Genomic DNA, 15,813 nt, shown 5'->3' with positions numbered 1-15,813 from the left:
TTAGAGAGTGCCCTCTCGTTCTCCCTACCTTGAAGAGGGTGAACAACCTGCCCTCATCTACTAAGTCTATTCCCTTCAGTACCTTGAATATTTGATCATGTCCCCTCTCAATCTCTTCTGTTCGAGGGAGAAGAGGCCCAGTTTCTTTAATCTTTCACTGTACAGCAACTCCTCCAGCCTCTTAGCCATCTTAGTCGCTCTTCTCTGGACCCTTTTGAGTAGTACCGTGTCCTTCTTCATTTACGGCGACCAGCGCTGGACCAGTACTCCAGGTGAGGGTGCACCATGGCCAGGTACAGCAGTATGATAACCCTCTCTGATCTGCTCGTGATCCCCTTCTTTATCATTCCTAGCATTCTGTTTGCCCTTTTCGCCACCACCGCACATTACAAGGACGGCTTCATCGACTTGTAGATCAAAACTCCCAAGTCTCTTTCCTCGGAGGTCTCTCCAAGTACCGGCCCGGACATCCTGTATTCGTGCATGAGATTTTTGTTACCTACATGCATCACGTTACACTTATCCATGTTGAACCTCATCTGTCATGTTGATGCCCATTCCTCGAGCCTGATTATGTCACGTTGCAGATCTTCGCAATCCCCCTGCATCTTAACCACTCTGAATAACTTTGTATCATCTGCAAATTTAATCACCTCAATCGTCGTACCAATGTCCAGATCGTTTATAAAGATGTTGAAGAGCACGGGTCCAAGCACCGAGCCCTGCAGCACCCCACTGGTGACGCTCTTCCAGTCCTAGTATTGTCCATTTATCCCCACTCGCTATTTCCTTTTCTCCAGCCAGTTTTTAATCTACGTGAGTATTTCACCCTCGATTCCATAGCTTGCAATTTTCCGAAGTAGTCGTTCAAGAGGAACCTTGTCAAACGCTTTCTGAAAATTCAGATACACAATGTCTACTGGGTCGCCCTTGTCTATCTGTCTGTTTACTCCCTCAAAGAAGTGCAGCAAGTTCGTCAAACACGATCTGCCTTTGCTAAAACCGTGCTGACTGGTTCTCATCAGCCTGTGTCCATCAAGGTGATCAATGATGCAGTCCTTTATCAGCGACTCTACCATCTTTCCCAGTACCGAAGTTAGACTGACTGGTCTGTAGTTTCCCGGATCTCCCCTCGAACCTTTCTTGAAGATCGGCGTAACATTCACCACCTTCCAGTCTTCCAGAATCTTTCCCGATTCGATCGACAGATTGGCTATTAGTTGAAGCAATTCAGCTATAGTCCCTTTCAGTTCCTTGATGACCCTTGCCCGCTCTCCATCCCCTCTTTTTCAATCCTTTTTATTGCTAGGGACAAAACTGTCATCCAGAGGGAAGGGGCAGTGGGAGTACAGACTCCCGCACATGTCCATTAAATGTATAGCTTACTTATCTAGGGGAGAGCATCGGCACATAGGCTCAGTCAGTGGACTTCACCAACAAGTGTGGCTGCATTCCTCTGCTGTCTACGGAGAACGCCTATTACAGGTAAGTAACTTTGCTAAAATGTACCATATAATGAGAGTAATTCTATAAAGTAGACACTAACATTTATGTGCCAATTGAACATATAAATAATTAGAATAATAGCATATTTTATTTATTTATTTATTTATTTAGATTTTTATCCCGTCCTCCCAATAGCTCAGAACGGTTTACAAATGAACACACATAGTGCGGAGTAACTAGACATATAAGTGGTACAACAGGTTTAGTGATTGGATTTATAGTTTTTGGAGAGAATTAAATACAGGGAGATTAAGCAGAGAGAGAGAGGGGGGAAATACAGTAGTTTAATTAAGGAAAGTTATAAGCGTATAGGTGCAATTTGTTAGTGGGTAGAGTAAGAGAGGGTCATACTGGAATTTCGGGAAGGAGATAGGAGAGTGGAGGGTGGGGCCTAAGGGGGGGAGAGACAGAGGAGATCTTTAATTGAAGAGGAGGGTCTTTACCGATTTACGGAATGTTAATAATGAGTTCTGTTGTCTAAGTTGGGGGGGAAGTTGGTTCCAGAGGTGTGGAATGAAGTGGCTGTAGGATCGTTTGTAGGCAGTTTCTGTGAGCAGGGATCTTCCGGGGGGACGCATAGGCGTATCTCTGACTTTGAGCGGAGGGTGCGAGTGGGGTTGTAGATGGGAAGTTTGGATTTTATGTAGGAGGGGGTGGTGGAGTAGATTCTCTTGTGGGCAATTGTCAGGGCTTTGAAAGTACAGCGTTGGCTAATTGGGAGCCAGTGTTCAGCATGGAGTGCCGGGGAGATGGAATCGCGGTAGTTGAGGTTGTGTAGGAGGCGGATGGCTGCATTTTGGACCCGTTGGAGGCGTTTGATATTATTTTTGGTTAGTCCGTTAAATAGCGAGTTACAATAATCCATTCTGGAGAGGACATATGCGTATAGGAGTTGGGCGAGGTCTGGTGTGGAGATATGCATATAAATGCCAAAGGTATGCCTAAGCACTATTCTGTAACAGGGAACATATCTCCAATTGGGTAATGTGAACGTGGGCTTACACATTGTCAGGATCTGCACAAAATATAGAGAATGCTATAAGTTATGTGTGTATCACGGAAACATAGGCATATACTTCTATGCCAATTCTGCAGCTGAAGTAAGTGATCACACTTAAGAGCATTAATACATACATACCCAGTTGCACTAGTGTTCTGGAAATTAGATGCCTACTTCTTTTAATAGTTTATGCACAGTTAGGTGCCCTTTGAATGTCTCATTCTTTTTAGATGCATTTTATTCTTGCTTTACTCTCGGCTGTTTTGTTTGCCCTCCCCTTTTGTGTTACCCGTCTTTTGTTTGTTTTTGGATTTTTGCATTAAGATATGTTACCCTATTTTATCTTTGTAAACTGCTTTGTATGCTGATTTGGCGGTATATCAAATTTTAATAAAAATTTAAACTATATATCAGTGGCATAGCCAAACTCAAAATTGTGGTAGACCAGCCAGAAAAATAGGTGGGTACAACACATTTACTTTTCACTGACTGCTGAGCTTGGCTAAGGGGAGTTCTTGGAGCTTTTTATGATGTCTTCAGCTTGTAGATTTGGAAATCTCTGCCAGGAACAGAAAAGCTGTATAACTGCTGGGTAGGTTTGAGCTCAAGATTACCCGTAGCAATATACAGGCTACAGTTTTAAAATTACTCTAATATGAATTCAGTCTCTGTCATTTGTCAGTGTAATATTTAGAACACCTTATTTATATTTGAATTGCAGAGTAATAGTAAATGTAAGTGATCTTGTTTACATATTTTGTTCAGTTTATAGTTTCACTATTACTTTGCCTATTGGATTGGTGCATGGCATTACCTATGCAAAGCTTACTGGATCCAATATCTGCATCTGTTCTTGATGATCAGCCATCACCCAGAGCTCCCCTGCTAGATTATGTTTATTGGGTGAGTATGGAGGAATAAATGCTTCAACTTATTTTTTTTTAATTCATGAACTAAAGAAAGTAAACTCACAATTATTACAAAGATTCTTAATATATTAGTAACATTTGTCAGTAACATTTTGTTATGTTAGTAATATGGCAGTAACATTTTGTATTTTGTTTTCAACTGTGCCTTAGTGAGTCCTTCAAAGTAGTACTTCAGCTCCTGAAGCCAAAATCAGAAAAGAGGACAAAGGACACTGAACTAAAATAGAAACAAAAAATCCCAAATTGTATACAAATAATTTGTAACGTCTTCTGTATATATGCTTGTGTATATGTGTAAATCTATCTCTGTCTATATAGAGCAGTGTATCCAGACAATTGGAAGATAGCGAATGTCATCCCAATCTTCAAAAAGGATCGAGGGGAGAACCGGGCAAAAATGTGGCAGATGAAGTTTAATATCGAAAAATGTAAAGTGATGCACCTGGGCAGGAAAAACAAGGAGCATGAATATAAAATGTTAGCTGTAACTTTGGGCAAGAGCGAACAAGAAAGAGACCTGGGGGGACTGATAGACAGGACCCTGAAGCCGTCGGCTCAATGCACAGCGGCGGCAAAGAAAGCAAACAGGATGTTGGGCATAATAAAGAAGGGGATCAGGAGGAGATCGGTGGACATCATAATGCCGCTTTACAGAGCGATGGTCAGACCACACTTGGAATACTGTATCCAACACTGGTCTCCCTATCTAAAGAAGGATATAACCCTACTAGAGAGGGTACAGAGGAGGGCTACGAAACTAGTAAAGGGTATGAAGAATCTGAGCTACAAGGAACGAATCGGAAAACTGGGTTTGTTCACCCTCGAAAAGAGAAGACTGCGAGGGGATATGATAGAGACTTTTAAAATACTAAAAGGATTCGACAAAATAGAACAAGAAACATCGTTATTCACATTGTCAAATGTGTCATGGACAAGAGGTCATGGACTGAAACTGAGGGACATCAGACCCAGGACAAATGTCAGGAAGTTCTGTTTCACACAGCGTGTGGCGGATGCTTGGAATGCTCTCCCGGAGGAGGTTGTGACGGAGACCACCATTCTGGGATTCAAAGGTAAATTGGATGCACACCTTCTTGCAAATCACATTGAGGGATACGGGTTAACAAGGTCTTCATCAGGGAACACCTAGCTTAGCCTCCGCGTGTGCGGGTCGCCGGTCTAGATCCATCTTCATTAGAGTCCATCTTAGTGCAACCATCAACCATTAGATGGAAAACCTCTCTCTTTTCATCCTGTGGTTTCCAGATTTATGAAAGGACTATTCAATCTCTAACCACCTCTCAAACCACCTCCAGTAGTTTGGATGTACTTGCTAAACTGATGAAGCCTCCATTTGAACCAATGTCTATGGCTCATCTTAAATATCTCACTTGGAAAGTAGTTTTCCTCATTTCTCTAATGTCTGCTCGCAGAGTCAGTGAACTTCAAGCTTTGGTAGCGGATCCACCATTTACAGTATTTTATCACGATAAAGTGGTACTCCGCACCCATCCAAAGTTTTCACCCAAAGTTGTTACTGAGTTTCATCTCAATCAATTGATTGTCCTTCCGGTATTTTTTCCCAAGCCTCATTCTCATCCTGGAGAAACAGCTCTTCATACTCTGGGACTGCAAACAAGCATTGGCCTACTATTTGCAATGAACCAAATTGCATAGATCTTCTCCACAACTTTTTGTCTCCTTCGATCCAAACAAGTTGGGGCACACTGTTTCCAAGAGGACAGTTTCCAACTGGTTGGCTGCTTACATCTCGTTTTGTTATGCTCAGGCTGGGCTGCAACTGCGTCACAGCCCACAAATTTCGAGCTAGGGCAGCTTCAGTAGCTTTTCTATGCTCTACTCCTATTGATGAAATATGCAAAGTTGCTACTTGGTCTTCGGTTCATACTTTCATTTCTTATTACTGTCTGGAATCCTATTCCAGACGGGATGGACATTTTGGCTAAGCAGTGTTACAGAATTTATTTTCCCAATAGCCAATACTCCCACCATCCCATTTCTGGTTAGCTTGGAGGTCACCAATATGTGAGAATGTGCTGCCTGCTTGTCCTGGGATAAATCACAGTTACTTACCGTAACAGGTGTTAGCCAGGGACAGCAGGCCGATATTCTCACAACCCACTCCCTGGTTGGCTTCTTAGCTGGCTATCTGAACTGAGGAGCCTTGCACCTACATCAGGCGGGAAGGCACATGCACAGTGCGGTCAGTCACAAACTTTCTTAAGTTCTTAAAGTGCAAGGGCACTTCAGCAGCTATCTGTACTGGGGCTTCATGGATGATGTCACCCACATGTGAGAATATCTGCTTGCTGTCCCTGGATAACACCTGTTATGGTAAGTAGCTGTGCTTTCCAGTAGATAGGGATGATATGCTGAACCCCCCCAACACAGCAATTTATCTGATGCACCTGCTTTCTGACTCAAGCTTAATGGTCATCTCCATAGCTAAGATTTCATTGTCAGTCAGACTATTGGATTAGGAAAAGTCTGTATATAGGATTACAAGGGAGGAATGGTTGATCTCCATAGATGTTCATGCTGTTTATATTTCCTGCTTAACTTGTATTTTTTGGGATTCATTGTTCCTCTCAGAGGCTTGTTAATGTTTTAACTACATTACTGTTTCTTCATTGATTTAACTTCATCTGGCCATATCAGCCACCTGGTTTGGAGGAATTCCCCATATCCATCCTCCTGTCGTCTTCTGTAGTGCTGTCGCCAGCTTTCGTACAAACTGAAGGGGACAGCAAAGACACTGGAGGAGGAGGAGGAGTTGAAAAGCTGTGATTGACATTAGAGAATGACATGGGGAAAAAATCTGTCCCCATCACTGCACCGTCCCCAGCCCACCATCCTCTGCACCGCCGTTCCCTTCACCGCCCCGTCACCGCCATCCCTTTCACCGCCCCGTCACCACCACTGCCATCCCATTCACCGCCCCGTCACCGTCCCCGCAGCATCCATATAAGCCTCAGTACTGCAAAACACCATGAAGACAGAAGAGAATCTTGCCACCACTACTACTACTACTACTGCACTGAGAATCTGTTTCAGTGCCTCTGTCCTGTAGTAAAAACAGAACATAAAATAAATCAATTGATTTGTCCTCCCTTGCAATGACGTGTCCCCCATGTTCACCTATAGCTCGAATCAGGTCAATTGTGCACACTAAAAATGCAGGTGGATCTGGAACGTGAGCGCAGGCAGGCAGTGATACAAAAACAGCAGACACCCGACTGATTACAGTGTTCCGCCATCTCCCTCCCTCCATCTCACCTTAGATGTAGAGTATGCCGGCTTTCTTTTTCGCCCAGCCGCACGTGCGGGTGCTCATTTGTTCAATATTCTCCTCTGACGCAACCGGAAACAGGAAGTTGTAAGAGAGGAGAAGATTGATCAACTCGAGCAGCCGCGCAAGCGCGGCTTTTTGAACGCGTGCAGCTGGGCGAAAAAGAAAGCCGGCATACTCTACATCAGTGTTTTTCAACCTTTTTACACCCGTGAACCGGCAGAAATAAAAGAATTATTTTGTGAACCGGCAAACTACTAAGACTAAAATTTTAAAACCCTGTTTCCGCCCCATCTCCGCAAGCTCGGTCACCTCAGTAACTATAGAAAAATAGACAAATATAGTGCAAAATATAGACAACAGATATAACTTCTCAAAACTGACACATTTTGATCACTAAATTGAAAATAAAATCATTTTTCCTACCTTTGCTGTCTGGTGATTGATTTCATGATTCTCTGGTTGTGTTTCCTTCTGTCTGTGTATCCTTTCTTTCATTTCTTTCTTTCTGCACTCAGGCCCAAGAATTGTCCCTTTCTATTCCCTCCCTCTTTCCTTCCTATGTCCTTAGTGCCCTCGGTGCCTCCTTCCCATGTCTTTAGTGCCCCCAGTGCCTCCTTCCCATGTCCTTATTGCCCCTTCCTGTCTTTAGTGCCCCCAGTGCCTCCTCCCCATGTCTTTAGTGCCCCCTCCCCATGTCTTTAGTGCCCCAGTGCCTCCTTCCCATGTCCTTAGTGCCCCTTCCTGTCTTTAGTGCCCCCAGTGCCTCCTTCCCATATCCTTAGTGCCCCTTCCTGTCTTTAGTGCCCCCAGTGCCTCCTTCCTATGTCTTTAGTGCCCCAGTGCCTCTTTCCCATGTCCTTAGTGCCCCTTCCTGTCTTTAGTGCCCCCAGTGCCTCCTTCCCATGTCTTTAGTGCCCCTAGTGCCTCCTTCCTATGTCCCTCTCACTGCCTTCCACATTTTGTCCCACCCCCACCCCCGAAGCCTGCCTACCTTTCTCCCTCCCTAGCCAAAGCCAGCCTGCTGCCTCCCTGCCGCTCAAAAAAAAAAAAAAAAAGCCTCCTTCCTTTTCCCCTGCTCTTACCGCCATGCTCATGCTGCAGCAACTAAAGCCGACAGGAAGTCTTTCCGACTCAATTCTGAAGTCGGAGAGGACATTCTGGGCCAGCCAGGTAGCGATTGGCTGGCCCAGAACGTCCTCTCTGACGTCAGAATTGACGTTGGAAAGATTTCCTGTCGGCTTTAGTAGCTGCAGCATGAGCATGGGCGGTAAGAGCAGGGGAAAAGGAAGGAGGCATTTTTTTTTTTTTTCATGCGGACCGGCAGATATTCAACCGGCGATAAGGAGGAGGGAGGGAGATGGCGGGGACCGCGCGATCCTTGATTGCCTCACTGCGGGGACAAGTCCATTCACCGCTCCACGGGGCGGTGAATAGCCTTGTCCCCATCCCGCAGAGGCCACTATTTTTTCTTCCCCGTTTCGGCAGGCTAGCCGCGGGTAACCCGCCACCGTGTCATTCTCTAATTGACATCTTCTGCAGTATGCTTGCAAGCACAGATGGATAATGCTATGGTTTAGTATACCATCCCTATCTACTGGAAAATATATTATCAAGATAAGAACCTAATCTTTTTTTTTTTGTTTACCTATCTGGATTCAAGCCTCATAATCAGTGTTCATCTTTTTCCTACCTGAATATTCATTTCCACTTCACTGTTCTGTTTGCCTGTCAATGTTTTAAATCCATAGCAAAACAGCATCAGTAAGTTAACTCCAAGAATCTCCTCTTAGCCGCTTTGGACTTCATGAATGATTAGCTCAGGTTTCAAAGGCAAATTAAAGACACCATGGGCAGCTAATCTAATGACTGGAAGATGCTATGAACGTTTGAACTTTACTGCCAATTTTTTTATAGAATATTACCTCTGGAATAACATGTTATCTATTAGCATATCGGGACTTATAAAATATTTTCAATAGCTCTACTTAAATACATAACTAAATACAAGAAGAGCTATACTTTACACCTCCTACTGTTTTATAAATATTTAATCATTTATTATAATTATAACATCAAAACCTTAAAACGTTTGTCATATCATTATTTCATACAATACATACAAACATTCATCCTTGAATACTTGAGTACCTGATTGTAAAACCGCTTAGATAATCTTGATAGGCGGTATATAAAAAAACCTAATAAACTTGGAATAAATATAAACTTGGAATCCTCCCCAAAAGTGAAGCCCTTCCCCAGTCAACCCAATATCTTAAAATTCATAAAAAGTTCATCCTCTCAAAAAAGTGCTATACTCCTTGCACAGTCCTCTTCTCTATGCCAATTCTCAAATGCCTCATTTTTTTCTTCTTCATATTGTTGTTCACTGAGTTTCCTCCACATTCATTCAATCAGTCAAGCTTGATCATAGGAAGCACAGTAGCTCGACACAGTTTTGTGTTTCGCCCTAAGGCGTCATCAGGAGCTTAAGACTGAAACAGGCTCCACTTCTTCACACTCTCTATAATACATAATACCAATATTATGCTAACCCATCAAACTTATAACATAAATCAAAATCTCCACTACCTTTCAAAGCACAATAATGTAACATCATACCTGATATTTCATCATATTTTGTTTCCTGACCACAACCAGGAACAGGACATCCAAATCAGCTTGACTGATTGAATAAATGTTTAGGAAACTCAGTAAACAACAGCGTGACGAAGAAAAAAAAGAAGGCATTTGAGAATTGGCATAGAGAAGAGGATTGTGCATGGAGTATAGCACTTTTTTGAGAGGATGAATTTTAAGATATTGGGTAGTTTGGGAGGGCTTCACTTTTGGGGAGGATGAATGTTTAAATAATGATATAAGAAATGTTTTAAGGTTTTGATGTTATAATTATAATAAATGATTAAATATTTATAAAATAGTAGGAGGTGTAAGGTATAGCTCTTTTTTATATTTAGTTTATGGGATAACATGTTGGGATAACTTCCTGTTAAGATTCGTGAAGATAGTATATTTTTCTGTTATTTTCTGAATTTCTTGCTTTATTAGATATATTAAAATGAGATTTGAACATGACCTTTATCTGCCATCATGTTTCTAAGTTACGAGTATTTGGCCTTTAGAGAAGCCGATGCAAAAGTTAGAACTGTTCTGCAACTAAGGTGAGACTGAGGTCTTTTCTCTGCCTTTTGGATGAAAGTTTTTTTTGTTTCCTCCTAGAGGTTTCTAGTTTTGTTTTTGGATTTCTTGAATGGCTTTTTGTGAAATAAATTTTTCCATTCAGCTCTTGATTTGTTTTTCTGAGTAGTTCATTTGTGTTTATTAATTGAAAAGAAAGTAGGTTATACTCCAGCTACAGAAGAAATCCATAAAAGCAGAAAAAATTGAAGCTGAGAGATTTTCCATGTACCTACTGAAAATTATTATCAGAAATGAACCAACCTCCCCCCCAAAAAAGGCCCTCAAGAAAAAAGATAAATTCAGCAAACATTACATTACATTGGTTATTTCTAACCCATGCTAGCCAGTACTAATTCAGCATGGCTTACTTATCAAGCAAAACAGGACATTACCCTGTAAATTAGTCTATTTTTGGCTTTCTACTCTTCAATTATTAAGCATTGTTTACCATAAATTTCTGAAATTGATAAGTCTTTAATAGTTTCAGAGTTTATTATGCCTAGGCATACATCTCATTTCCTATGGTAAGTGATTCTACCAAAACACGGTGTGATAAGAAAATTTAGTTAAACTCATTTTATATACAGTACTACACACTTTACCGATGGATAATTTAATCTCAAATAATAATAATAACAGCTAATATACCACAATACCGTGAAGTTCTATGCGGTTTACAAAGATTAAGCAAAGGTACAAATTGATTGACTTTAAGAGGGGAAGAAAGAGGGTTAATAGGACAGGAAATCCATTTTTGAGGAGAAAGTGATCAATAGAACAAGTTAATCGCTATAGAGGGGAGAGAGAAGAGAGGATCAGTTGTCTAGATACTTTAGGAACAGGTGTGTTTTCAGACGTTTCCTAAATTCCTCATAAGTAGTGGGCGAAAGCAATTGTTCTAGGTCTTTACCCCATGATGCTGCTTGGTGCGAGAGAAGATATTCATGGTGTTTTTTCAGTTTACAACCTCTCACTGGGGGGGAAACGAAGTTGGAATGTGAGCTTCTCTTGTGTCTGTTGGCTGAGAAGACAAAAAGGTCAGTTATATATTTAGGGGCAAGTCCGTGTAGTGCTTTGAAGCAGAAGCAGGCAAATTTAAACTTTGCGCGCGCCTCCATAGTGTTTAGAAAAAATATCACTATTCTTAGAAGAAAGATGAAGTCATATAACTAGGAGCAAATACCATGCAATATCTGATATATAAAAGAGCACAGTTTTGAAAACAAACCTTGCTTCATATGGCAACCAGGGTAATTTAGCAAGCAGTGGAGTTGCTCTTCTGAATTTAGGGACCCTGTGCATTAAATGAGCTGAAGTGTTCAAAGCAGTTTGGAGTTTTCTGCAAACTAATTCCTGGAATCCTACATAAATGATATTACAATAGCCTTTATGAGCTACAATTAAAGTTTGGACTAATACACTAACCCCCTCTTTTACAAAGCTGTGCGGTAACGGCACTGAAGCCCATAAAGGGCTTTGGGGCTGTTGCCGCGTGGCAGCCGCTAGCACGGCTTTGTAGAAGAGGGGGTAAATATCTCACTCTCAAAATAAAATCTGACTCTCCAAAGTTTCCACAACAGTCTAAATATCTTGAGGTTCAAAAGTTAAGTATTTATCCACAATTACTCCTAGAATTTTCAATTGTGACTCAAGGAAGGATATATTGTATTATCTATTCTTATTTCTTGTTGTGGGTTGGGATTAAGCAAAGTACTTATTACCAAAAATGTTGATTTATCTTGTTGGCTTTTATTCTAAATTGCAAACCCCAAGATTCCAGTTTGGCACTGGAATAAACAGCACATTAAAGTTTTTGATTCTTCTCTTTTGGCTAAAAAGAAGTGCCTGGAGAAAGGGAGGTGTAAGTCTCAGGTGCTTTTCAGTGTGAAATTTGAAAATGAAAGAACATGTGCGATTTAATTTTGAAAACAGACATAATATAAAAATTACCCATGCCCTTAACAGCAATAAGTCTGAAAATCGCTTGCTTTGGGCATAATGTTATAAACTTTTTAATGCACTTAAAGCACTGTTTTACTTCCATATAAGGGCTTTTATAAAAAAAACTGTTTATAAAAAAACTGTGTGATGACAAAAAAAGTGTATACTTTTAGGCAATCCTTGTTTTGGTGTATTCTGGTGCAGAGAATGGGTAGAGTGAAGTTAGAGTTGCCATTTATGTTAATTCTTTATAAAATACTGTCAGCTCCTTTTTATCAAGCAGCAGTAGAACGTTTTACTGTGGGCCGTCAAGGTAAATGCTCAGACACTCTTTCAGTTCCTATGAGCGTCAGAACATTTACCTCTCCTACCTGTAGTAAAACGCTGTGCTGCTTCTTGATAAAAGGAGCCCTGTAACTCAACACTAATGCTTGTGGTTTTAGTCTAGCTATAGTTTATGCCAGTTTACCCCTAATATTTTACAAAGGCACTTTAGGCATATGCCTTTAAAAAAATATGTCTTTACAAAAATAGGCATCTTCTCAACCTCAAAATCTAGGTGACTTGTTATAAAATTATTCTCTTTATAATAGAATTGTGAAGCGATCACATCTAAAAATTGTGAGACTAATAAGATGACTTGTCATTTGTATACTAGGGTTTAATGTGTACAAAATGAAGTTCAGTTTTTATTCATGATTCAAAACAACATCCCCCCCCCTTTTTTTTTTTTTTTTTGCAGAGAACAAATCAGTAAGTGCATAATTTATAGTTTTTAATTCATTTTCTTTATTCACATTTCCAAATATTCATACATGTATAATAAATACATACAAGAACACAACCATTCAACAAAGTAAAATAAATTTTTCTAAGGAATAAGTGCATAGTAAGCCCAGTTCTCCAGTTCACCTCTGGGGGAGAGGAAAACCAGCTATTCAACTTCAAAATTTACATCATAAGTAACAGAGAGATATAATACTCTAATCCTAACAAAAAAGATACTACAATTATATATGCACCCATCTACTCCTTTTTTTAATGGTTTGCTATGAATTTTTCAGTTGTGAAGGATTATACCTAACTTTTTTCTTGATAGTGCATCACATGCATACTGTGAAAATGGAAGAGAAAAGTTGCCCCCAAAGCCAAAACCAAAACCTTGGATTTTAAACCAAGAAATATTTTCCTACCCTATTCAGTAGAGTGCATTACATCCAGAAAGACTTATATTGCCTAGCCGCAGAAATGCACATTTTTGAACTTGAAGTAAGATTTCAGTACCGTCAATTTGTCTTTTTCAGATGTAAAGGCTACCAACAAAATAGCACAAGAAGCTATTATATCTTGTGAGTCTTCTAAAAAGGTAGTCAGCTGACCTGCCTCTGTATTAGGTTCAGCTGTTCCACCTTGAGAGCCAGTTACTACCAAACTACCAGAAGACTCAGAATGATCCAAAACACCGCTGTCCGCCTTATATTCGGCTTGAAAAATTGGGACCATGTCACCCCTTTCTACCACAAACTTCATTGGCTACCATTGGAATCCAGAGTCCTATTTAAATTTGCCTGTTTTTGCTACAAAACAGTATTCGGCCTAGCCCCAAACTACATCAACCCACACTTCATCCTGAATCACAGAAACAAGAACTCCCGCAGAATCCAGTTATTTGCTTTCCCCTCCCTAAAACTCTGTCACTCCAATAAATTCTTTGACAAAAGTTTCAAGTTTATTATGGGACTTGATAAATCGCTTAATCGGATATTCTAAGCGATTTACATTTAAAATTTACAATGTAAAATCAAAGAACAATAACAATGCAATACATTACAATACATACAATTTAAATAATGGCTAAAATACTCTAAATTTGAACATTGTTAAACAATGGGAAAGGAGGGATGAAATACAATTTTAAAGTAAAGAAGAAACATTGAGGGAAAATACAAAAGGGATATAGTTAAAACAGGTTTAACCAAATAAATATAATTCATGAAGTATAAAATTATGTAGAAAAGGCATCTTTAAAAAGGAAAGTTTTTAACTCAGTTTTAAATTTTCCGTAAAGTAATAGGGAGGGCGTTCCATGTTTGCGGTGCCGTACAAGAAAAAATAAATTGTCTCCTTGTATTAATAATTTTTAATGATGGGATCGTTAGCAGATTTTGTTCGCTAGAACGTAAGATTCTCTTTGCAGAATATGGAATAAGCGATCTATATAAAAAAGCAGGGGTCTTGTTAATCAAAGTTTTAAAGATAATTATACATAACTTATAAGTGATTCTGTAATTAACAGGAAGCCAATGAGCCTCTTTGAGAAGTGGTGTTACATGATCAAATTTTTTGGAATTATTTATTAATTTTATTGCTGTATTTTGTATAATTTGTAATCGTTTTATTTCATATTGTGCAATTCCTTTGAATAAAGAGTTGCAGTAATCAAGTTTAGAAATCACCAAAGAGTGAATCAGTATAGTGAGTGATTTAGCACAAAGGAATTTCGAGATGGAACGAATTTTACGTAATCTATAAAAGGTGATTTTCACAATGTTACTGATATGGTCATGGAAATTTAGTTTATTATCAAAAATTACACCTAAAATTTTTATATTTTTAACTAATTGTAGGGGAACATTATGAATTGAAATTGGATGAACAAGAGAAAAATTCTCTTTCCAGGGAAATAACATAACATTGGTTTTTTTAAGATTGAGAGCCAATCTGTTTTTGTCTAGCCAATGATATACATGATCAAGTTTCTCATTAATAGATGAAATTTCAACTGTATTATTATTATTTAGAGGGTGTAATAATTGTATATCATCAGCATATGCAAAAACATGAAATCCTACTGATTGGCATAATGTCATTAATGGAGCTAGAAAAATATTAAAAAGTAAAGGTGAGAGAATAGATCCTTGTGGAACCCCATGAGAAATCTGAGATGGAAGGGATGAAGAATTATTGAAATTAACTATTGAAGTACGCTCACTAAAGTAAGATGTGAACCAAGCTAGAACTTCATCTATAACCCCAATAGATTGAAGTCTAGCAAGGAGTAATTGGTGATCAATTGTATCAAACGCTGTTGACAGATCAAGAGAAACTAACAGCACCGATTGATGGTGATCTAGGAAATATTGAATTGAAGTTGTCATTCCAAGAAGAGAGTGTTCCGTGTTATGATGTTTTCTAAAACCTGTTTGATTCGGATGTAACACATTAGTTTGTTCTATAAACTCAGATATCTGATTGAAAACAATTTTTTCTGTTAATTTAACCAAGAATGGAATAGTGGATATTGGTCTATAATTGGAGAGTTCATCTTGACCTACATTTTTATCCTTAATAATTGGACGGATATATGATTTTTTCCAATTTAGGAGAACCGTATGTTGATTTAAACTCTCTATAACTAATATATGAATCAGAGGTCCAAAGATTTTAAAATATTGTTTAAGAAGTAATGGTGGTATTCAGTGGCGTACCTAGGGTATGTGGCACCCGGGGCCCATCATTTTTTGACACCCCCCCCCCCCCCCATGTAAAAATTTTTTTTTTTTTTTTTTTGCAATAACCATGAAATGGAATAAATGGTCAGAATAGAAACAGGCAGTGAAAATTTTCTTTTATTGAACCTCATATATGTAACCATTATTCCAAACATAACAAAACATAAATTATGTCTAAATTGTCATGACATTAGAAGTACATATGGAGTAGTTGCAGGCAGTGGCGTACTTAGGGTATGTGGCACCCAGGGCCCATCATTTTTTGACACCCCCCCCCATCTATATGAAAAATATGATTTTTAGTACCAATCTACATATCGCACCACAAGAGTGTACCTAGGAAAAGGCTGCATCTTAAACACTGCAGTGAGCACTAGAACACCAACACATACATTGTAAAACTAAACAAGCCAG

The 15,813-nt window shown here is 39.5% G+C and overlaps 1 protein-coding gene across 8 annotated transcripts in view; it reads left to right on the top strand.

Moving 5' to 3' along the window:
- Positions 1-15,813, top strand: part of RALGAPA2 (Ral GTPase activating protein catalytic subunit alpha 2) — a 1,036,168-nt gene that overhangs the window by 613,590 nt on the left and 406,765 nt on the right. For all 8 annotated transcript variants that reach the window (XR_004538694.1, XR_004538695.1, XM_033936259.1 and 5 more), the window contains one exon: positions 3,272-3,409. Coding sequence is in view for 6 of the 8 variants with exons in the window: in XM_033936259.1 (XP_033792150.1) it covers positions 3,272-3,409 (138 nt within the window). In the remaining 2 variants the exon portion in view is untranslated. The remainder of the gene's footprint in view (positions 1-3,271; positions 3,410-15,813) is intronic.

This window comes from Geotrypetes seraphini, chromosome 3, assembly GCF_902459505.1.
Source record: "Geotrypetes seraphini chromosome 3, aGeoSer1.1, whole genome shotgun sequence".
Classification (NCBI taxonomy): domain Eukaryota; kingdom Metazoa; phylum Chordata; class Amphibia; order Gymnophiona; family Dermophiidae; genus Geotrypetes; species Geotrypetes seraphini.
This window is presented reverse-complemented; position numbering and strand designations above follow the sequence as displayed.